The following is a 24,568-nucleotide window of genomic DNA, read 5'->3' on the forward strand; positions in this document are numbered from 1 at the left end:
CCTGATATAATTATGAAACATTATGAAGATGAAATCCACCACCAAATGTACTTATGACGTCCCTAATTTTATTATGTGTCATAAAAAGATAATACTAAGAGTTAAAACTTCCCTCTCCTCGAAAATTGAACACGTATTAAATATCATGGTGCTTTTAATATATTTGGGTCAAGAGGTTTCATTTGACGTGTACGGCCAGTGTGAGACGACGAGACGCTACAAAAGATCCATGACATCACACATGAACCGGAGTACAGTTCTCTCCCATCAGCATGATTGAACGAACAATTCGTAGCTCATGAGAAACACTGCTGGAAACGATGTCGAGGTTCGTCAGCGAGGATAATGAAAAGTCAAATAATTAAGCACCTAACTTTACCCTCTGCAAAGGCACGATAGAAACAAATCACGACATATATACCAATACCAATAAGCAGACCCTTAAAAGAGGAACTTAAACCAAGTTCGGTAGAGGTTAGGGTCTGGTAAACGTAGTTTAATTATAAAATAATTCTTATTCATTCTTTTAACTTAAAAAGAACAAATATAGGCAATATATATAAATATATATATACATATATATACATATATCATTGTACCGTGTGTTGACTTAGGATACAAATGTATGCATAATTCAAAACAGGCTGCTCTTACAGTTCAACCTTAAGCGGCAAAATCATCTATTCGTGCGCGAGATTTGTTTACTGCATGGCAGCATCATTAACATCATCTGTCAAGACTCTAAAGGTAGAGGCGGTGTTATCAAAGGAAGTACAATTATTGTAGTAATTTAACAACTGAGATTATACATCATTCGGCATTCATCGAAATGTAAAAGTAGGCAAAATACATCGGTGTATGACGTCACAAAGTATTCGTTGTATTGTGTGTTCACAAAATGTGTAATGGCGTGCTGTCATACACAGCAAGAAATTTGAACCATCGCCTTAAAAATAAAGTAAATGGCAGATCCCTCACACAGTGAAGGTAAACTCAATCTCTGTAAGTTAATAGCCCCACGTAGCACCGTGTTCATCCTCGGCAGCTGTGATTTGGAAACTATCCTTCGTGGCATGTGGAAGAACATGCTCTGGAAATGTCAAGCCGACGATGGAATTGCTATATTTTATGGTTCAACATCTCTAGCGGTATAAAAGACCAGGTGACTTTCGTTCATGTTTTCCAGCTCTGATAATTTTTTTTTTGGTTCTTCTTTTGTGTCACGAGGATATATGAAGGCATGGAGCATATCAATAATCACCTTAAGGATTATTCAATTAAGAGTTTTGTGAGCTAGTAATGAACGAGTCAAAGATTTGGACCTCCAGCACCGCCAGATGGATTCACATCTGTTCCTCGCCCGAGGAGCTCTCTATTGCAGAGAGAGCTGGAAGAGGTACGGAGGGTACGTGTACCGAATGGCAAGGACAGATGAAAAGAAGGAAAGAAATTATATGCTTTGGTCGTGGGAGACTGAAAGTCCCACGTACGACCACAACAGCCAATGAGGATACATTGATAGCCTGGAAGAGTGTTTAGTTAATTAAGAATTACAAACAATATGTAATATTAAAAGTAAGACTTCCCCTAAACATAAACTTTACCAAAGCTGAATGATATTCCCCACGCTACATTATTTGGAAGTAGAAGGTAATGTCATCATATTGTACTGTATGTATCTTTCATGATCGCATCCTGCATGTTGTAACATGAATCGGTGACATCGATTCAAAATTGAAGGAAGCTTGTAAAGGTTCGGTTTTAGAAGATTTCTTGAATACTAAAAAACTATAATTTGTAAATAAACGTTACATCTAAAGCTCATTCTTGCATGAATTACAGAAATTCGAATTGAATATACAGCTTATAAAACAATTAACTGTGGTTTTCGCTTTAATTGGAAACACTTACCTCATTATGATAACAAGTAAGAAATAGAGTAAATTACTGTTTTTTGTCCACTTCACTGAATCTTATGATCGTTAGTATGGGTTTCTACACACACACGCACACACATATCTATATATCGTTTAGTTGGTCACTGCTGTTAAAAAAGCGTCGATTTTGTAATCAACAAAAATTTGAACTGGGTTAAACAAATCTGACACGAACGCTTCATTGAGAGATCGGCTGACATGGCTACCCTCAGTACCTGGTACATTGACCAAAAGATCTCTTTAATGTTATCGGTACGGACGTGGAAATAGGCCAAGCCAATTAAATCAGGGATGGAAGAGAGAAGGATAAGAAACGTTTAGGTGTTCGTCTTCTCTCTCTCTTGAATCCTAAAGGCAAAAGCTAAAACGAAATGCAAAAATGCAAGAATGGTAGAGTGATCCGCCGGATAAGAGAGTGTAGAATGACCTACAAATGACAGTCCTCCCGACATGATTGTTCTAGTTTTTGCCCAAAGCCTCAGAAGGTGAACAATTTCTTGGAAATATTTGTTTCATACCTTATCTTCGGGCATGTGAGAAGGATTACCGAAAATCTAAGTAATCATACTGTTTTTGCATAAATCATAAAATCGACGAGAAATCTTCTTTTGGGGGGCAGGGGGTGGGATGCTACAGAGAATGCAGCTATACCAAAGGACACTAATCCCGAAACAGGTACAAATGGTGATTGTTGAAAATAACTTTAACCTCTAACGTGAAAACCGTGAATAAGGAGAATATAAGTGAAAAAAGACCAAATTCGCAGTAGTTTTATAAGGTAGAGTGAAACTAAATCAATTTTCATCAAAAGGCATGAAACTTGTATCGACATTTGAATAACTTTATTTTTTTTTTGCCATACCTATAATCCATTTCATACTGACTGTGAGCAATGGCCAACAAATGACAGATGAAAAGAAACGTTTTGGACATTTGTTTTAGATGGCCCCAAAAATTATTATTCAAAACAATAAATGACACATTTGTTTTCTTTGACAGGTTCGTTATGGAATGCTTGTGATTCTTGATAAGGGATATAGTTTTATATAAATATATAAAAATGTAGTAGCATGCACTACCCATATCAATTACTATCTGTTTAAATTTGGCATCACTGCGCACATGTGACAGTAATTTTCAGCTTGTAAAGGAAGAACGACTAAATTATTAAAACGTTGAGTAATTTCAAACATTGAAAGCACAAGTTCTCCCATACGTCTCGGATATAACTTCCCTTTGTAGCTTTGATCTCAGCAGGGCGCATTTGAACGAGAGGGCTATATAGAACAGAGTAAACTATCGCTTATTGCCTACCATATTTATTAAAGTACCGTGGAAATAGTATGCAAATGTAAACACTTTCATAGACCATTAGGACCCCTTCGCGATATCTGAAAGGACCCCATTCTAATAACATGTTTTTGAAAGATAAAGCAATAAAAAACTTATGCGAGGGGGAACTTCTTACAAGAAAATTCGTTTACTCTTCAATTTCATACCCATGGGCCATTTTATAAACATATGGAAATGTCTGTCGCAGGGAGTGAATTTTCAAACGAGCTTGGTCGTGCAGATATAGTATACTGGTCTCTTTAGTAATTAAACCAATGTTCGGGGAAGGGTTTGCTCTGATACATTTACTTTAATAATAATATTAATCATAATTTTTTAGCGATAAAGGGTGTGAGGGAGGGAAAGGAGTCAATAGTTACTGTATTTGGCCATAAAGGTCAACAGAACAGTACGATTATTACATCATCGCCAGATTGTCTGAGAGACTTCAGCTAAAACTGGTTATCCCCCTCCCCAACAACCCTACCACCACAGCACTTACTGGTGGGTGCTGATGCCAGGAGTACTTATTTCCTCAATACGGAATTTACCTAAATATGTTGTATCCATTGGCAATTTGCAAACATTCAGATGTCGAAAATGTTTCTCTGTCTAGTTTCTTTTCAGTTCGTACTATCAACTAGACAGTAATGCGACGCCTTGTGTCCTGACGTCATTTCTCACCGTCTTTTGGTTGTCAATTATTGCTTTGATTGGTCTCTCTGCTCGAAACCAAAAGAAAAAAGTCTCACGGACAAAACCATTCGGGAAGAGCTATCTTAAGACGATAGGTACTAAGATACATTTAACGAAAACGAAGTTTCAGATTTTTATTGACATGCAATGCCATTTGTAAGATTGGAATTTGAGAAACTTGCAAGGAGCAAGGAGTAAATTACTGACGAGTGTGACGTATAATGTGTCAGAAAGCAGACCGTGGGATTAAAGTTTAACCTTTCTCCATTTACCCACGAGGAGAATGTTTCAGTGTCGAGCCAGTTCACCGTGAGCTCCATCTTGTATCTTACAAAAGAGAAAAGCAACCTCTCTCGTTACATGTTCTAATTTAAATGAAATTATGTTGCTTAGACCAGGCTTGTAAAAATATTGAAAAGATATAGGAACTATGCGACGCAAATCAACGCAAATCAGATTATTTAAAACTGGATTATGTTGACGAAGAGTTTGAAGGCTGGTCATATTCAACAAAAAAAAGTTTTAAATTTTCTGAAATGACTTTGCCTTGCAAGAAAACCCATCAATGAACATGGTGAGACGTCCTCTTGCCTGTTTCCATGATAATCACATTTTAGTCAAAAAGAGGTACCAAATGTCTGACATGGCTTGTAACCCTTTTAACAAACAAGATTATCATCAAAATAATTTGGCCATGTGGCAAGATTTTGAGTTTGTATTCGTTTGCTTTCAATTCGATCGAAGAACAAGATTGCCTGAAGGATGCCTTTTGTAGACAACCAATAAACTAAGTGAAGGCATCGAATACAAAATACACGCATCGATGTGTTTCATCAGTTGTAATTGGCAAACGACATTTTTGAGAGTTCGGGAGATTGATTAAATAAGACAGTGTATGCCATTGTATGTAGCTTTTTTGTATATTTTCTTATTCATTTGTTCAAAGATTTTCAAATCTCTAGTAAGAGAGGAGACCTTTGCCTCATTTACTCACTTGCAAGAGAGAACTGCAACAGGGGCATACAAATCCAAACAGCATCTCATCATCATCATCATCATCATCATCATCATCATCATCATCATCATCATCATCATCATCATCATCATCATCATCATCATCATCATCATCATCATCATCATCATCATCATCATCATCATCATCATCATCATCATCATCATCATCATCATCATCATCATCATCATCATCATCATCATCATCATCATCATCATCATTATTGTTGTTATTATTATTACTACATGGTTTATTACTTTATTACTTCATATATATATACATAAGGTGTCTTTATCTTGGTGTTAGGATAAAAAAGAATGCACCTACCTTCTGAGGTTTTTTTCTTGTTGTAAATGAAAGTCACTTAATGGTATGCTTAATGGTGAAAGAATCCACACTTATCTAGATATCATGTAGTACCATCGAATGAGGCTACAAAGTCACATTCATTTAAAAAACAAATTCAAACACCTAATTTCTTACCGTTGTTATTTTATAGTTAATATTTTTCATGTTCGAAGTCATAACAATAGTAAACAAACAAAGCTATGTTATGTTGTTTGACGGTTTGTTAAACAAATAGGGTGCAAAATAATTTTATCTGACAGAACAATACACTCTTAAGCGTTCACGTCACGAGACACGTTAACGGTAAACATTTAGAAAGGCACTATTTTTGCTATTTCATACTTTAAGTATCTCATTAATCGAAAAAGTTCGACCCCAGACATGATAAAGAAGTATACCTTACATCAATAAATGGTGATATAAGCTTGACAATGGGAAAAACACTTGAAACATCGAACAAACCTTGAGCTCCATCGATCGCGACCATCTTATATTGTTAGAAGGTGTCAATGACTTGCTATATCTAGTATTACTGTGAAGGTATTTTGTCCAAAACTAGATTCCACTTTCCGATATATATATATATATATATATATATATATATATATATATATATATATATATATATATATATATATATATATATATATATATATATATATATATATATATATATATACATATATATATACATATATATATATATTATATATATATATATATATATATATATATATATATATATATATATATATATATATATATATATATATATATATATATATATATATATATATATATATATATATATTGAAGAAACGACTAAATAAGAAATTATTTCGTCTAGTATAAACTTACAATTTGTAGATCTCTTTATCCTCAAGTTTTTGGTAACATAATGTCGAATTTAAAACTTTCCAATGGCGATATGGACATTTTTTATCAGACAAGTTACTCATTTTATTTTCAGCCGGTCTTTATTGAGGCGTTTGAACATACTACACTCTTAAAATTGTAAGAGATGCTTCCGGATAGACACATCATGACCTTGTGTCACGAAAGAGGGATATCTCAGTTCATTTCTTTGAGACTTACCTTCCTATCTGAAATGAACAAAATTCAAGCAATAGACGTTGTTGATTATTGATCTCAATCTTACAGAATACAAATAATGTAATACCTACCATTATCCCTGTGATTACAGAAACACCCCTGCCACAGTACGTGTTAGGAACCATATCTCCATAACCAATCGAGAGGAATGTAATAGAAACCATCCACATTGCATTGAGGATCTCGCTGTTGTCTTTGTCATGGTATCTGGACAAGAACAAACCGAAGGAGGTATCAAAATGATGAGCGACATGCGAAATCATGTTTATTATCATAGGAATGAAAACAAGAAATGAGACGATATTAAACAAAAACAACAACAACAACTGCATGACTAATTGTGAAGAAACGATTGCATTATCAGCAACAGCAATAAACATAGTAAAATATCAGAGTCAGAGTTGTCTTAACTTCCAGAAAGAGCATTTTGTTTCATTCAGTTCGGGAAGAAAAACGGGGAAATTGTGATTTGTAGGAACAAAGGGAAGAAGAAGTTGTAATTACTGAAATAATTAATCAATATTCGTGATGATAGTTGCAAAGGCATAAAGAAAAGAAAAGATTTTTTTTTAAAAAATGAAAATATTTGAAAATGAGACATCAGAATTAAAACTTAAACTTCAGATTGGGTATTTAGTATATGGTGTTACTTTCATAATTAAGGCTTTATTAAGTGTTCACAGAGAGTTCAATATCATCATTCATACAGCACCACAGTGCATAATTTACACGACCAAACTAAGAGAACTTTGAAAGTATGCCAAAACGTGTAAGAGTGATTCTCTAAACATAGATGAAATGGAGACACAGAAACCCGTATTGCTGTTAGGTCAAGGGTCACCAGATGTTCATTGTATACTCTTTTTTAAATTCCAAAAGTGAAATATTTTGACAGATACAGTATATTTACTTTACCAAAACTTGGGATAAGATGCAAGTAAATATCAGCATGTCTAGTGTAATCCCAAAATATGAATATAGGCTTCAGGAAGACATTATGAAGGCATTTGAAACTCGATAGACCCTCTCTGGATATAGGAGTTCACCAGTTTTCATTTCCTTAATAAGATGAGGCGTAAAAAAGGGAAGGCACTTGTATCCGAAAGGTACAAAAAGGGAACACTTAGAGAAAGTCTCACGCTTGGGTACTGCAGGAAAGGTCTACTCGGTGAACTGACTTGAAACCATTGCTCAAGTTCATCCTTAGATAATTCTATGGGAACGTTCATGTTGCTCACAGGTGGGAATGGGGATTGGGGGGGAGGGAGGTAGGATCAAGGATTTATCAATAAGGAAGTGACACCGTGTTCGTTGACGCCGTCATCCTCATGAAGAGGGTTTGGAAGCATCCTTCGGCAGGATTAAATGAGGATTAAACGAAATGTTAATAACAATTGATTGGACTTGTTGTATGAGATTGACAAATAGGAAGCCGGGGTGGATGGGTGGGTGTAACCCCCGTACGCCCTCCCGGGCTGTACACGGACACCCCTTTAGGCCAAGGAATGGTGAATTCCAAGATTGGTTTAGCCACACGTTTCTAACTTTATGATAGCAATGTCCCTTTGCCTTACAGCACTGGCAACATAAGAAACAACTGCGAATGATGAAGAGATTGACCAATTCTTCTTAGGCGAAAATAGATTTATATTACATTTTACTCAATCCTCAAGCAACTGCGAAAAGAAAAAGGAGTGAAAAATGTTCACTCTTGTGGTCAGTATCCGGGAATATACCTACTCAACTCTTATCTCATAAAACGTCACAGGGATACTTCTAAGACTGCCCTTAACTTTTGTAAACAAAAATGGACGCGTATCTAAACAATGACAGACGTTCCCTAAATTCTCAAGCCGGCTTGTTAAGCGTTAACATGGCCAACTGACAGATGGACAAGTTAAAAAGGTCAGGGTCGCCATATCGATGGTGTTGATGGTAGTCAATTTTACGTAGCTAAGATGGAGAAGGTCTTGCTTAAATAAGCATTAATTGGGTTGAGGTATATTTTTTCGATAGATGGCCGTGTTAACTTGCAATTGCCTTAAGCCAAGATACCTTGGCATGCCAAAGGATGGGGACGTTTCAGGGATCCCGAAAATCCTGATTTGTTTTGATCACAAAATAAGAAAAGAAGAAGAAAAATACCAACAGATAGAATCCATCTCAAGTCGATGGTTGTTCTTATTGAAGATTGACAATGTGAGACAACAGAGTATCTTATTTCATTTTGGGCTTCATTTCGAAGTCTCTATAAGTGTTGTACAAACTACTTTTAACTAACTATGAATCGATTAGACTGAATGTTTATACCAGTATTCATGTACAGCTAAATAGCTCAGTATTACCTTTAAAATTTCTGGGATATCTTTTTGATACTTTCTCAAAATGATTCTCTAATATTAGCGAAGGTAAAATTCGGGAATTAAATGTCACAGTTAGCAAAGAATATCCTGACAATAACCCGGATGGAGTGTAAAACTAAGTGTCTAATTTTAACACGTATTGCTTTGTCCTAGCATATTTAACGGGAGTATTGATGACCTTTAAGCTCTAAAGACGTTGCCTCTAAAAAAAAACATAGGCAAAATGAGTGACTTTGCAGATATATTTAAAAAATGCAGAGAAGCGAGAATTATGGTTCGCTGTGTCCCGTAGTCTAGACGAACACCACACCGTCCGTGTTTATTTCCGAAAGTGAAGAAGGACTTTGTTTTAGTAATTACTCGTGGACCAAATCTTCATTTAACATCTCCTGCAGTGTTTAATATTATACTAACAGCGTGAAGCCCTGGCAAATGGTTATATGGAAGACATTGAGACAAGTTCAAATGTAGTGTTAGCCACCTGCGTCATAATTTAAAGCGGTAATTGTTGTCGTATTATGTTTCACTACAAAGGGTTTACATGGCTATTCTCCATACAAGTGTTTCTGGTATTTCACAATGGTTTCGCTACTCTGAAGGTTATTGTGGTTATCTGCTGCATGCATATGTACTGTGCGTCGGCAGTATGTAATATACTTGATTGGAACTGTATCGACAACAAACAAACAGTTGTCAAATAGACGTGTGCATGCTTGCTTAATTTCTTTTCAGGTTTAAGTTACGAACATTATTATATAAAATGCGTGTGATCTATATATAGATTAATATCATCTTACTTTGCAACATGCGGCGGTGTTATATGCCTAGGACATTAACTAGCCAAGTAGCATGGCTAGGAATGTCTCTCGTACACCCCCAGAAATAATGAGTTTCCTTTATAAAATGAAGAGCCAAGGAACACTAATAATATAAAACAAAAATTTTCCCTAACCTTAACATTTGGTTAAGTACGCATAACATTTCTTGTAAGAGCACTTTTAGAAATATCCGCTTTGGTACTATTATTTTCATTTTCATTATAATAACATATTAATATGAAATTCCACTTATATTTTCTTCTCTGCTTCATGTAATTCATATGGATTTTATCCCACACCAATACTTAAATGGATTCCCACTTTTGTTCGTTTTTACTGTGTGTACTATTTCATTGCTAACGTGTACATGGTTGTCACGTTAACTTCATGAATACATCTTCATCATTATTATGATAAAGACACAAATAAGATGATATGAAATTGCTTTGATCGTCTAATGCTATAGGGAGACGGCGTTCAGGTCAGTTATCATCAAATCGTTACGCAGTTCTTCAGCCAACTCCAATAAGCGACTATAGCTCAAGAAAGTCCAAGGACTTATAATTGCTCCGCACCTATACACTTCATGGATATAAAGCCCCCCTAAGCTATATGGTTGAGCTGCTTGCTTCTTACTTAACAGTAAACAGATACAACTGCCTTTGAGCACATACCAAGCGTGAACGACTCAGCTGAAGCCAAATGTCAAAGCCTAATGAGATACATAAAGTATTCCAAAATTACACAGTCGCTGTTAGGTTATAAATGTTTCAAGATGCCAGAGCAATAAGAAACCACACTAGAAATCATCGTCCGGAGCAAGTCTGTCATGGTTAATCTAACACGGGACTCGCTGTTGCACGATTCTTTCTTTAAGAGTGAGAAAGTCATTTCTTCGAGTCTTCATTGCTTACTAAGTCTTTCTACAAAAACAAAAGTGAATTTTCCTCTTATAAAACCTTTTTTTTTCTATTTATCTTTCGTTCTTTCTTTCTTTTTTTTCCAAGAGAAATATTTTAATACAAATGGAATTTACTTCTCGAAAGACACATCATACATAGTCAACATTCTCAGAGAACGTTTTTTGTTTTTTTAAATTGAGAATGTGTCCTGTAGGTATTAGTACACCAGTGCTCATAGGTCAATATCCTAAGTGCTTTGAATGTTTGTAACCATGTGACGTTTATAACATTCATTTTATGGTAAGTTAAGGTGCTTTATTTTAACGAAAATGATTTTCTTTCAACCACAAATAAGTATCTGCAGTTTTACCTCAGGATATTGATGATCCAACACAAAATTTGAAAAAATAAATAAATAATTTACAAATAGGATAAACGCACATTGTTTACTTCGTGACTTTTCATGTTCTCACACCTTTGCAATGTATGTGGTAATAGTAGTTAATTCCACGGCGGCTCAGTTTACCTGCGTATCTCATTAATTTGTCAATTACGCAAGCTAAACATGATGTTTATTTACAAATTTTGCCGGAAAAGTCACGATTAAAAGTGAATCCTTACTTTCCTACAAAATGTATTCTTAAAACCTTTTTGTGTTAAACGACAAAAACAAACCAACAACAACAAGACGAAACTCAATAAGTTGTAGGCTAGAGTGACTGTGCCATGTGTTGTTGCTCAGCGAAAGATGACGTCAACAGTCAGTTAGCAGGGATTTGATTTACTGTCAGGCCAAGCCTAACTTTCGACAATAATTGTAATAGATACTAGCGCACCTTATCTAAAAATATCCCACAGTAGTCTGCGGTCAAAGCCGAGAAGAGGCTGGAAAGAACCTATCAACAGTATATATAAACGAATCCAAACCGATTTCTAACACTGATTTGTTTACGACATGTATTAGTGTTATAATGACGCAGCTATTCATAACCTATAAATAAACGAACGACTCGAAATAGGCAGAAATAATCTGTAGACAAACAAAAGATTGTAATTTGATTTGTATAGGCCACATGACGCAATGTTGACTCATATTTAGACGGGGGGGAGGAAGGGTTGAGGATAGCTTATGTTTTGTTTTGTAAATCTCATAAATGATAAATAACTATGAAAACAAACCAAGAGAGTAAACCGTAGATCTATCCTAATTAGTTCAATATGCAGATGAATATTTATTTGGTTTAGAACACAGTTTTTTTTTTGGTAGGATTTTACACAACCTTGACGATAACTGAAGGTTCGTTTCAAGTATTGAGAGAAACAAATGATATCACATTTGATACGTTTTAGTATAATTTAAAATCAAATCTCCAAATCTTTGGTTTTGCTCAACAGTAATGAGAGTAATAATTCTGGATGAAAACGGATTAATTTTGGAACCATGTCTTTGAGCAATGAAGTAGAGATAACGGCCGGCGGATAATATAACAAATACCAATTCGCATTTCTAGCCACGTATATTTCACCATCTATTAGACCATTATTTATCCAACAATTCTTGTACAAATATTACAAAGGTACGTTAAGAATTATAACCACATTTTCCTACCTATCAAGCGGTATCGAGCACACAGAGGTATTTGATGTTAGATACTGCTTATGGGTGCGAGGTTAGTAAGCACCTAACTTAAACAATCTTTAACAACAAAAAGCACAAAAATAGGGGGCAAGAACACAAATCTGGAGAAGAAAAAATAAATATCCAAGCATTATATTTTGGCCACTGCAGGAGACGTATTGAAGCTCAACACAATTTTCAAACTAGTTTAGTAACACGATCCTAATGAGTCTTTGCGACTTCCTGTCGTTAACTAGCAATATTATACTGCAATATCAACAAAGCAGAAACGTTTAGAAATGACTACATGAGGTTTCGTTAATCATGTAAGATATGACCTACCCTAAACTCTCGCCCCTGACGTTTTTCTTCTTTCCCTCTTCACGCTTTATGCACAGCCCCAGGCTGCGATTTTTGATCATTGCATTGTCTCTTACTATATATATATATTTTTGCGTTTAATAAACATCGAGAAGACACCTCAAAAGCTTAGGAACAGTACCCCGGTGAGGTTTGATTGATGATGTCATTATAACAGCTTTTCGCGTCCACATTGAGACATTCAAAAGTTACTTTAGGCAAATATCCCCTCAATCAATGTCGCTCTTCGAAAAAAACGAGATCTACCAATGAATCTAAATGGTGTCAGCCTCTAGAAAACATTAATAAGTAATGTATGTCGTGAGTTCATTTCGCAACTCTATAGGTGACACAAGTACTAGTCAACGTTCGCAAGGCGATATCGATGCTTGTAAATATTCCGACAAGTTGTTTACGTAAATTGTTTGTCTTCACTGTACAAAACCTGTTGTCATATATTACCATATGCGTGCAGATGTTATGTGTTTTGGCTATTTCAATGAAATGCTATGAAGAAAAGTGTGGTATAAATATATTGTTGTGTTCTTTAACATCGATTGGATATTATTAACTTTAACAGTTTTTTTGAAATGTCGTAAAAAAGTATTGCAAACAGAAGATACTTGAACTACCCAGGCATCCGCCATCAGCCAACCCGCCCCGCTCCACACCCCTAACAATTGTTTGCACGTTAAAATATGTACACCTTAATTATGTTTTGGCCTTTAAACAATAGGAAGCCAGATTTAGAGTTTTGGTTTACCAATTTCCAATGACAATATTTAGGCTGCATTATACTTATAATCTTCTCTTTCGCTCAGACGTATGTTTTGTTCGTGGGTGAAAATAGGAAATGAACCTACATTTTGACCTTTCAGGGAAGCAACAAAACTTAAAAGACTGATTTTTTCCCTTCACATTTACATTTTCCTTGATGTTTAGTACATCAAAGTGATGTTAATGCACTTTGTGCACTTAAAGTGACTCATCAATTGTGATCAGAACCTTCTTGCCTTAAAGGTTTAGTTTAGTTAGTATCAAGTTTAATTGGCCAATCATGTAGACGTTGGCAAACATTAGAATAATCTAAATTTGTTAAGTGTCTCCATGTACATTGTGCAAAAACCATTTGGATATATAAATACAAACAATACTCGTAATATGCAAAGTAATTACTCGTTCACTTTTTCAATTTTACACTTATGGTATTTATGTTGTTGTTTTTTTAATGCAAATTAAAGTTTAACAAAGTATCGTCAATAAATCGTATCATAAAAAGGCACTATAGAAAAGTTTCTCAACCTTATAAAATAGATTTTCGTCTAAAATATTGACCTTTCTAATAAAATAATGCTTCAGCTTGATGTAAACATATCATATATCACGTCAAATAACTTCAAAGTGTTGATGGAAAATTAATTTAAGAATTATTTTCTTATGTTACATTCTCAAATACTGGAAAATGATGAAATCTAAAGGGTGTATTAGAACATACACACGGCGACAATAATTGACATCTTGACTTTCCTGTGAAGGAATCAAGCGTATGCTTCCACCCTTCTCTGATGCAGGACGGCGTAGAGCCTAAGGTTATGAACTCAAGTGTCAATCATACGATAGTAAACGTCAAGTTTTCTAAAAGCTGATAAGCATGAACTTCAAGATAGCTGTCTCAGTATATATATATATATATATATATATATATATATATATACGAACGGGCTAAACATCTGTATGCAATCTTAATTATTTCGCTGTTCGAATCTATAAACCCACATCACTGTCAACAGATACTCCAACTGGGTTTGTAAGAATGGCAGGAATGGGAGAGTCTAAAACAAACCATTCTGATTCTGTTCAGAGTTATGACGTAGGTCCTTGATGGCTTGTCGCCACATGCCTGCTATTTTGGAGTCGAGGCTATGATGCGATAGAGCTTATACTACACAGTAGGATCAATGTCGCATCATCTTTCGTACTGCGGTCAGGGAGGTGTAGGTGAATTATTAAAACTTGTTACTTTTGATGATCCGTATATTTCTTTTTGTCGGGTATATGAACTGTCAAAGAATACGTATGGAAATTATTTCGTATTATCATTATAAGAGGGAGGATTAACGAGCTAAGGTAGTTACTGGTGAGGAAAAACTATTATAGAATCATTATTCATTCAGTCAGTCAGTGTAAGTTTGGTCTTTATACAAGAAGAAGTTATGGCTATTGAAAGCAGCTTTTTAGTTCATATTGATTAACAAAAAAATGAACTGTTTGATACATTAATCCCCAAAACAGTGGAATGTTTTATTTAAACTAAATTTCCAAAATTTTTCACACTGCCTTATACATGTGATTAATACTCACATGAAACCTTGATTCTGTTGGGCATCCAAAGAAATGGATGAATCATTATACCTTTACCTTAAGTTGTGGACAGATCTGGTAGTTTTTCTTAATTTCATTGTTATTATGGGAAATATTTGATAGCTTTCGGAAACTTATTGACCTGAAAAAGTTGTTACAATTAAAAACAGCTGTTTTTCAGTCGTCAATTTCGGATACTTTAATCAAAGCTTGTCGAGAATTTCACAAACAATATTGTAATTGACGAAGAAAGATACCTAAATTTTATTCGCTAAATTAATATAATTATTGAAGGTAAATTACCACAAATGTGATAATTTATATTCCACTCTGAGCTAGTCTGGCAATTGGCCTATATTAATATGTATAATGCTAGCATGCAAATCAAAACATGCCCAACATTTCGAAAGTGTGAGTTTTAAATTACAATTTGAAAGTATTTTGAAAAGTTCTTCAACAAATTATACCGTGACGTCAATATAATACATCCAGCACCAAACACGTTGCTTCAAAGAAGTGGGCACTGCTATTTTCAGATACAGCAATAATTCAGTACTTGCAATAAACGTAAACGAAGTATTCTGACCAAATGTTATGGTAAAAAAGGGTGAAATTACTAAATAAAATAATTATAGTTACTGTTATATGTGGCATAACTTTCAGAACGAAACCTTTCCATTTCGATGCACCCTATACCCAATAGTCCCGTTACTACTACTGAACGACTTAAATATGGCGGCGAAGTTTTTTAAATTTTATTTTAACGTTCATCATTTGACCAAGGTTTTAAATAACAAGTAAAGATCTTCCTCAGATAATTTAACCAAATATTATCTTTTCCATTTCAATCACAGATTTGGATACGTGATATATTCGTTCAAGATTCCGAGAGATTTCACTGACTGTATCTGGCAATTTTCCGGTCGTTTAATATGATTGATTTGGTAATAACTTACGTATCTAAATCCTCAGAAAATGAATTAACGAAAGTTTCTATCAGAGTATCAGCTTCCTGACATTCGGTAATTACAAAATGCAAAGGCTGTAAAGCTCCTAAAAATGCCACCATAGTTATTGATGCCACCAGTCTGCCATCGGTTTTGACCTTTTCAACCGTACATAATAGGTATCGGTGTACAGTACGGTATCATTTGAAGCAATGAGGCTTAGCAATCGGGAGGTTTGATACCTAGGTCTGGTCAGAGTAAGGTGGGTTTCTGAAATGACTTTCTAAATTGAAAAGATTCCAAATTTGAGTTAAAATGTTGAATTGGAAGCCACCCGACGTTTAAGTTGTAATCCATAAGTCTTGTGGGTTTCTCCCACATTTGTGGTCGCTTAAGCGTCGTAAAAGTAACTGCTGCTGCTGCTGCTGCTGATGATAATGATGATGATGATGATGATGATGATGATGATGATGATGATGATGATGATGATGATGATGATGATGATGATGATGGTGGTGGTGGTGATGGTGATGATGATGATGATGATGATGATGATGATGATGATGATGATGATGATGATGATGATGATGATGATGATGATGATGATGGTGGTGGTGGTGATGGTGATGATGATGATGATGATGATGATGATGATGATGATGATGATGATGATGATGATGATGATGATGATGATGATGATGATGATGATGATGATGATGATGATGATGATGATGATGATGATGATGATGATGATGATGATGATGATGATGATGATGATGATGATGAGGATGAAGATGAGGATGACGAGGACGAGGATGACGAGGATGACGAGGACGAGGACGAGGATGACGAGGACGATGAGGACGATGAGGACGCTGAGGACGACGACGAGGACGACGACGAGGACGAGGACGACGACGACGACGATGACGATGACGAGGACGATGATGATGATTATTATTTTTTAAGAGTGTGACTTAGCTGTACAAGGATTAAATAAAGCAATATAAAAGGTAACGCGATATTAAAACAAGAAGAAGGGAAAAAAGGGATGTGATAACTTACCTTTCGCATACATGCATGATCCAACTCGCCAAGATCCATAACGTTACAGTGAAAACTAGTAGTACAGTTCCTGGACAAATTGTCATTAATGTTTTTAACACAAATCTAGTGTTAAAATTGATTCTGTTCAAAGCTCCTATACTCCTGGATGAGGCATCTGTGAACAGTTTACTATGTAATAACATAACCCTACAGATCAGATATAACCTAAAAAACATGGGTATGGACAAAATGACGTCTATATCGGCATCCGCCGCACGGTCCGCGTGGGTAAAGGACCATTTTGCTATCCATTTGAAAGAATACACACCAGGAATAGGATGTACTGCACAAACGAAGACTTCTAACGCTATCGTTGTCATCCGAGACCATGTCAAGGCTAGTCGCCACTCCTCCGCACAATTATCAACAAGGAAAAGCTATATGGACATGAAAAACAAAGAAAATAACAAAGATAAAAATTAGCTATTTTGCATGCATTTAACATGATACAAAATGGGTTACGTTTGTTGTGTTATGTTTGTCTATAAACCCCTTGGTACAAGTCAATCACGTGACCAAGTCTAACTAAGATCACCTGACAGTACATATTTCAAAGTAAACAAGGTATATGCTATAATGCTTAACTAAAAGCTTTTATCTGACGTCATAGGTCTAACCGTGAGTACGTAATAATAAATATATTTGTTTATTGTATTAAATCTTATTTACTGATTTGTATCTTCATTGTAATTTTCTTCATATTGTTTTCAGCTTGTTTTATTGCAACATCTTCTTCAAAGTATTTACATAGTATTGTTTTCATTACACCATACATCCTCGAAGTGGAAACTATACAACAACAAAATATAAATATTTTTCCATAACTTTCTATGTGTTGGTTAATGCAGGTGGAACTGATTTGCTAGTTTCTTAATAAAAATAAAAATATAGCCACTAAAGATGTTGAAGCTGCTGTTTCATTAAACTGTCAAAATTCGAGCAAATTTTCAAGATAATGGAATGATGTTTCATCAAACAAATATCGCTTAATTATATGCATCGTGGTGACTGCCATTCGGTTTGAGCCAACTCATTATAATTCAGATGGTTTGCGAACCACAAAACGCATTCATTTAGGCATGCTGAGATAATTACACCCGAGTTTCCATTACTAGGAGCATATCATTCCCAAGCTTCCCAGAGAAGAGCTATCTTCTTTTTTTTAACAGCTCCCAGTTTCTTCTTGGATATTGACCCCGCTCAACCAAGAAACCTTACTTTCCCTCGGGGAGGAAAGCTTCTTCAGAGCCTGTCATTTTCTTTGATGTGATGTAAAACGGTTCATGCGCCCAGTCTGTCTCTGAATATTTTCATCTTAGCTTCTCTCTTTTTTTTTAATTCTTCTCAAACTCTGGCTTGATACTAGCACAATGCTGGCAGAACATTGCCTGTTTTATTCTACTGGGAAGATCGAAGGGGGATCCTTAGAGGGGCTAAAGAAAAAAAAACATGTCAAATATACCTCTATCAAATATGAAAAATAGCATCATTGATTTTCCATGGTAATTTGGACGGGAAAGGTACGGTCTACGACTCTAGTGTAAGCTAAAACAAAAAGCTTGCTAATTACCTAATCAACGCGATATCTAAGCGAACCGTGGTATCAAGGCTGCTTGGGCAAGATGAAATTCAAATGCCTGTCCGTTAAAGTGAACATTTTGTAGTTACATTTGTTAAAAGATAAGTGGTAGTTAACAAACTTTTTCTTTACTGCTGTAATCATTTTGTATATTAGTTTTTATCATGTTTATTCATGTTTGATCATAAATGCAGTTTACATTTAAATCACGTTGCTTTAAGAACTTGGTATCTCCAGATAAAGCATTCAGAGACTTTAAAAAGGCGCTCTTCTCTGACAGAAGGTAATATTCAAAGTTTCAAGTGAATCACAAGCTAACCACAAATTGAATTCGTGTCATTTAGTGCTTAACGACAACACCCGCAACAAAAACCACCGTGAGGCCGATTTGAAAAAAATCGTTAAATTACACTGTTTATAGTAATATAATATAGTAAACTACTAGGAAAAGAACTTTCTAGGAATAAACTCTTCAAACACTTCACCAATGCCGTAAATATGTCAACGTAAGTAAAATGTCCATGTACTTCAGACAAGCTCGAATCATCGAATTCGCACATGATATTAATACTGTAAATTATAATCACCTTCTAGATATCCAGTACTGTAAACAAAGATGTAAACAGTACGGTAACAATGATGTAAATATCCAGTACGGTAACAATGATGTAAATATCCAGTACTGTAACAATGATGTAGATATCCAGTACTGTAACATTGATGTAAATATCCAGTACTGTAACATTGATGTAGATATCCAGTACTTTAAACAGTGTTGTAAATATCCAGTACTGTAAGCATTGATGTAGATATTCAGTACGGTAGCAATGATGTAAATATCCAGTACTGTAACAATGATGTAGATATCCAGTACTGTAAACATTGATGTTAATATCCAGTACTGTAAACATTGATGTAGATATCCAGTACTGTAAACATTGATGTTAATATCCAGTACTGTAACATTGATGTAGATATCCAGTACTTTAAACAGTGTTGTAAATATCCAGTACTGTAAGCATTGATGTAGATATTCAGTACTGTAAACATTGATGTTAATATCCAGTACTGTAACATTGATGTAGATATCCAGTACTGTAAACATTGATGTTAATATCCAGGACTGTAAGCATTGATGTAGATATTCAGTACGGTAGCAATGATGTAAATATCCAGTACTGTAACAATGATGTAGATATCCAGTACTGTAAACATTGATGTTAATATCCAGTACTGTAAACATTGATGTAGATATCCAGTGCTGTAAACATTGATGTTAATATCCAGTACTGTAACATTGATGTAGATATCCAGTACTGTAAACATTGATGTTAATATCCAGTACTGTAAACATTGATGTAGATATCCAGTACTTTAAACAGTGTTGTACATATTCAGTACTGTAAGCATTGATGTAGGAATTCAGTACTAAAAACATTGATGTAAATATCCAGTACTATAAACATTGATGTAAATATCCAGCACTGTAACATTGATGTAGATATCCAGTACTTTAAACATTAATGTAGATATCCAGTACTGTAAACATAAACATTGATGTAAATATCAATTACTGTAAACATTGATGTAAATATCCAGTACTGTAGACATTGATGTTAATATTAAGTACTGTAAACAATGATGAAAATATCCAGTACTGTAAACAATGTTGTAGATATCAAGTACTGTAATAATTGATGTAAATATCCAGTACTGTAAACAGTGTTGTAGATATCAAGTACTGTAAACAGTGTTGTAGATATCCAGTACTGTAAACAGTGTTGTAGATATCCAGTACTGTAAGCATTGATGTAGATATCTTGTACTATAAACATTAATGTAAATATCCAGTACTGTAAACAGTGTTGTAGATATCAAGTACTGTAAACAATGTTGTAGATATCAAGTACTGTAAACAGTGTTGTAGATATCCAGTACTGTAAGCATTGATGTAGATATCTTGTACTATAAACATTGATGTAAATATCCAGTACTGTAAACATTGATGAAAATATCCAGTACTGTAAACAATGATGTAGATATCCAGTACTGTAATAATTGATGTAGATATCAAGTACTGTAAACAGTGTTGTAGATATCCAGTACTGTAATTATTGATGTAGATATCAAGTACTGTAAACAGTGTTGTAGATATTCAGTACTATGAACATTGATGTAGATATCCAGTACTATAAACAATGATGAAAATATCCATTACTGTAAACATTGATGTAGATATCCAGTACTATAAACATTGATGTAAATATCCAATACTGTAAAACATTGATGTAAATATCCAATACTGTAAAACATTGATGTAGATAGCCAGTTTTGTAATAATTGATGTTAATATCCAGTACTGTAAACATTGATGAAAATATCCAGTACTTTAAACATTGATGAAAATATCCAGTACTTTAAACAATGATGTAGATATTCAGTACTGTGAACATTGATGAAAATATCCAGTACTGTAATTATTGATGTAGATATCCAGTACTGTAATTATTGATGTAGACATCAAGTACTGTAAACATTGTTGTAGATATATTGTACTATAAACATTGATGTAAACAATGATGTAATTATCCAGTACTGGAAATGTTTAATTTCGTGCTGTTCTTTGTGGGATGTTAAAATATCATTTAAGAGATAATTTAAAATTGTAGTTAATTAGAAGTAACTATTTGGTATATATATTGAGGAGCTGTATGAAAACAAAATTTGCCTTAAACATTTGCAGACATATATCATACATGAATGGTGATCCTCTTGTAAGACAAAGTGAATTAGCATATATAAAGGTGTATAGAGGACTTATTGGAATCGAGCATTTGCATTTGGTGTGACTATATAGTGTAGAAACTATACTATGCCTAAAATACTAACATCATAACATGACTAGAATCATTGCTAGTAAACCGGCAAAACGCCTTTGAGGATTAGGGCTACTTTAGAAACAAATTGCTTTTGGAGAGATAAACTGACTAACAGATTTGCTGAACAGTGTAAAATTAAGCGTATTATCGCAGGTACAGCTACTTGCGCAGGTGTTTGTATATAGCGGTATCAAGTAGATTGAGGACAACCAGGGCATGCCTCGTTTGCAATACTCCCGAAGTAGAAGGTGTAAATCTGTCTTTGACTTCTGTTTGAGATACTATAGTTTCAGTAGAGATACTGCAGAGATACTGTAGCCAGTGAGATACTGTAGGGCCACAAATAGCCCGACCTCATTTGACAATGTTTCATTAGCGACCCCAAACACTCTCATGAGGAGGCAACTTACTAAATAGCGACGATGCAAGAAGTAGGTCGCCAAGGTACACTTTAGGTTAGTCCATGTTTCTAAAAGAAGATGTCTTACCCTCTTTTAATGTAATGAATAATTTGTTTCTATCAACGGAAGGCCCAGTTATGTATTACAACTATTAATTCAAGGAAGAAACTTTCAGTTCATAATAGAAACACATATTTTAAGCCGACCACACATAAAGAAAACGACAGATGGTAAACGAGATGACTTTAAACAGGGAGTTGTTGCTGAAACTGTAGTTATGTCATTGATTTACATATGAAAGCACGGGTGTTCCTTCATAATTAAATTGTTGTTGTTGTTGTTGTTGCTGAAGTGTCTCTGTGTGAGGTATAGCGTTTGAAGTAGAAAACAAATTGAAGACAAAAATGACGAGGGCAGTCTTTCAACTCATTAAGTGTCTCGCATTGTAAAGTCATAAACTTGCATACAGTCGATGTCAGTAAGATGACACCAACTGAACATATTATACGTTTGCAGAGATCCCCATATTTGAATTCTTCAAGGTGAAATTCCCGTTTGGATTACTTTTTCAACCATAAAATTCATTATTGTTTGTCATGTAAAAGTCATAAGAAGCCTTACTCGCAATACATACCTAGACATGTACAACTCTCGTAAAATATTTGCAGATTATTCTTTGTATAAGAATTGATTATTTGGAGGGGGGGCAAGAGACTCCGTATAAATTTGAGAATTATTGAATCCATATCGCATAAAGAAACTTGTTTGTGCCATTTTTTTAATCTTGATTCAGTTTCAAAACCATGTATTTCACTATTCAAGTTACTTCACTCAGTCGTTTACAGATCGTTAATGAATTATTCGTATTTCAATCGACAATTTTACTTGGTTGTTTAAGAAATAATCAATAGTTTATTGGTTTATAGAAAACACCTGGAAGACATGTCCTTTGGTTGCGATAGAGGTCTGTAATTTGAAACGATTCTTGTTCTTGATCTGTATGATATATGCTCTGTTATGTAAGGTTATACAACGTTTTCCAGAACTGGACATTAGCATAACAAACTATAAAGGCTCTGTCCACTATTACGGGTAAACGTGAGGCCCTGCGAATGCCTGCTCATCGATTCAAAATTTACGGTTCAAATCATTTTGAAATTTTGCTCCAAGGACGCTATTCACTGTTATGCTGATAGATGTTATTTTTTCTTTATCTGAGACTAGTTAAACTCGTTTGTTAGTATCTTGACCTTCAGAGCTCGTGTTTAGTCATTTGTTGACTATTGATTGTGCACTGTTTGACGTATTAAAATGGAGGCATCCATTTGAGGATTGCTAAAGAAATAAACGATTCCTTGGTTGAAATATGTCCAACGTCATCTGATTCGCCCTCGCTTCATAGGGGAAACTTTGAAAGAATTTGGAGCCAGAAAAACCGAACACGATATTATGTATATACATAACGTCTGTTCTGCTTATTAATATAAACATATCGACTGAAAGGACTGGACGTTTCCATTAATGTCACATAAATCGAATTACCATATTTTCTTTCTGTAATTTCCACTAGATTTGATATAAAGTAAAGAAGGAGCACACCTAGGGGATGTCTTTTGGACAGAGAGTTGTCTCATTATGATGGTGATGGGACCTTTTACTTCTAGGTGAATTTAATCGGTGTTGCTCATAACACCATATAAACAACAATGAAGAAACATATTAAAAATTAAGCACATGATGTCATATTAGACTTGCTGTTCTTGTTGTTAAAACCATACTTTCTATCAATTAAATTTTTCTTATTTATCTGGTAGAATAAATTGTGCATCACAATGTATATTTATTACATAGGCCAATGATAATGGTTCGGTTTGCTTCTCCGTAAAATGATGATCTTCGAATTTTTCGTCTAAAACTACAAATGAGTTTTCTAAAGAGCAGTAAAGACAACTGATATCACGATATATATTGTTCTCTCATGTTAAATACGTAAAACAAGACTTGAAAGCTTATGAAGATTTAATGATTTAGCAAGGTTTAACTTGACCCAATAGCAAACAAAATGGACGAGGTTGGTTGGAGAGAAGATTGTAGGGTTTGAAACTGCGATTGTTTTTTTTTTCAGAAACCTTTTTCCTTTTTTATCCCAAATAACATCTATTACACTATCTATTGTTTATACAGGATGTGTAATTGTGTAAAATCATGTTTTGTTCATATCGTCAGTGTTATTATTGTTATTTGTATCTTCATTAGTTAGTCAAACTCATGTGTTCCTTTGTTAAGGATTCAACCCTAGTACACTGTTAACACTACATCATTCCCATCCCTTGTTTTGCTTATTTCCATTGCTATCAACCTAATCTTTCCCATGCCATTATTATACATCATATACTACTACACTGCAGGCGGCCGCAGGATATTTAAATAATGCCGTGCTTTCTACGTCATGAACGATCCGACTGTCTTATTGCATTATAACTAAGGGACACTCTATTTGAATAACCATCCCTATAGGTTTATTGGGCAAACAATCGAATGGTCTGTTTTGCCAAGACTCTCAACCTCTCCACATCAAATTATTAGCTACACAAATATGCTTTACCATGGTAATCAGGCGTCGATGACGGGTTTGGACATAACCAGCTACTTGTGATTACATATACACACATACAGTCTATGCGTAGACATTTTGGTTGGCTTTTAATGATTGGTTAAATATTGTTTAAGGACTTCGCAAATAACCACTTGGAAGAGCGTTTGTTTACTTTGTATTCCATCAAATTATAGTGGAC

General features: G+C 34.7%; 1 protein-coding gene across 2 annotated transcripts in view; it reads right to left on the reverse strand.

Annotated features, from left to right (window-relative positions):
- The window catches only part of LOC139978599 (small conductance calcium-activated potassium channel protein 3-like), a 129,283-nt gene that overhangs the window by 26,220 nt on the left and 78,495 nt on the right, over positions 1 to 24,568 (reverse strand). For both annotated transcript variants that reach the window (XM_071988937.1, XM_071988938.1), the window contains exons 4-5: positions 16,873 to 17,291; positions 6,510 to 6,645 (exon numbers count right to left, since the gene is read on the reverse strand). In XM_071988937.1, coding sequence (XP_071845038.1) covers positions 6,510 to 6,645; positions 16,873 to 17,291 — 555 coding nt within the window. The remainder of the gene's footprint in view (positions 1 to 6,509; positions 6,646 to 16,872; positions 17,292 to 24,568) is intronic.

This window comes from Apostichopus japonicus, chromosome 13, assembly GCF_037975245.1.
Source record: "Apostichopus japonicus isolate 1M-3 chromosome 13, ASM3797524v1, whole genome shotgun sequence".
Taxonomy (NCBI): Eukaryota; Metazoa; Echinodermata; class Holothuroidea; order Aspidochirotida; family Stichopodidae; genus Apostichopus; species Apostichopus japonicus.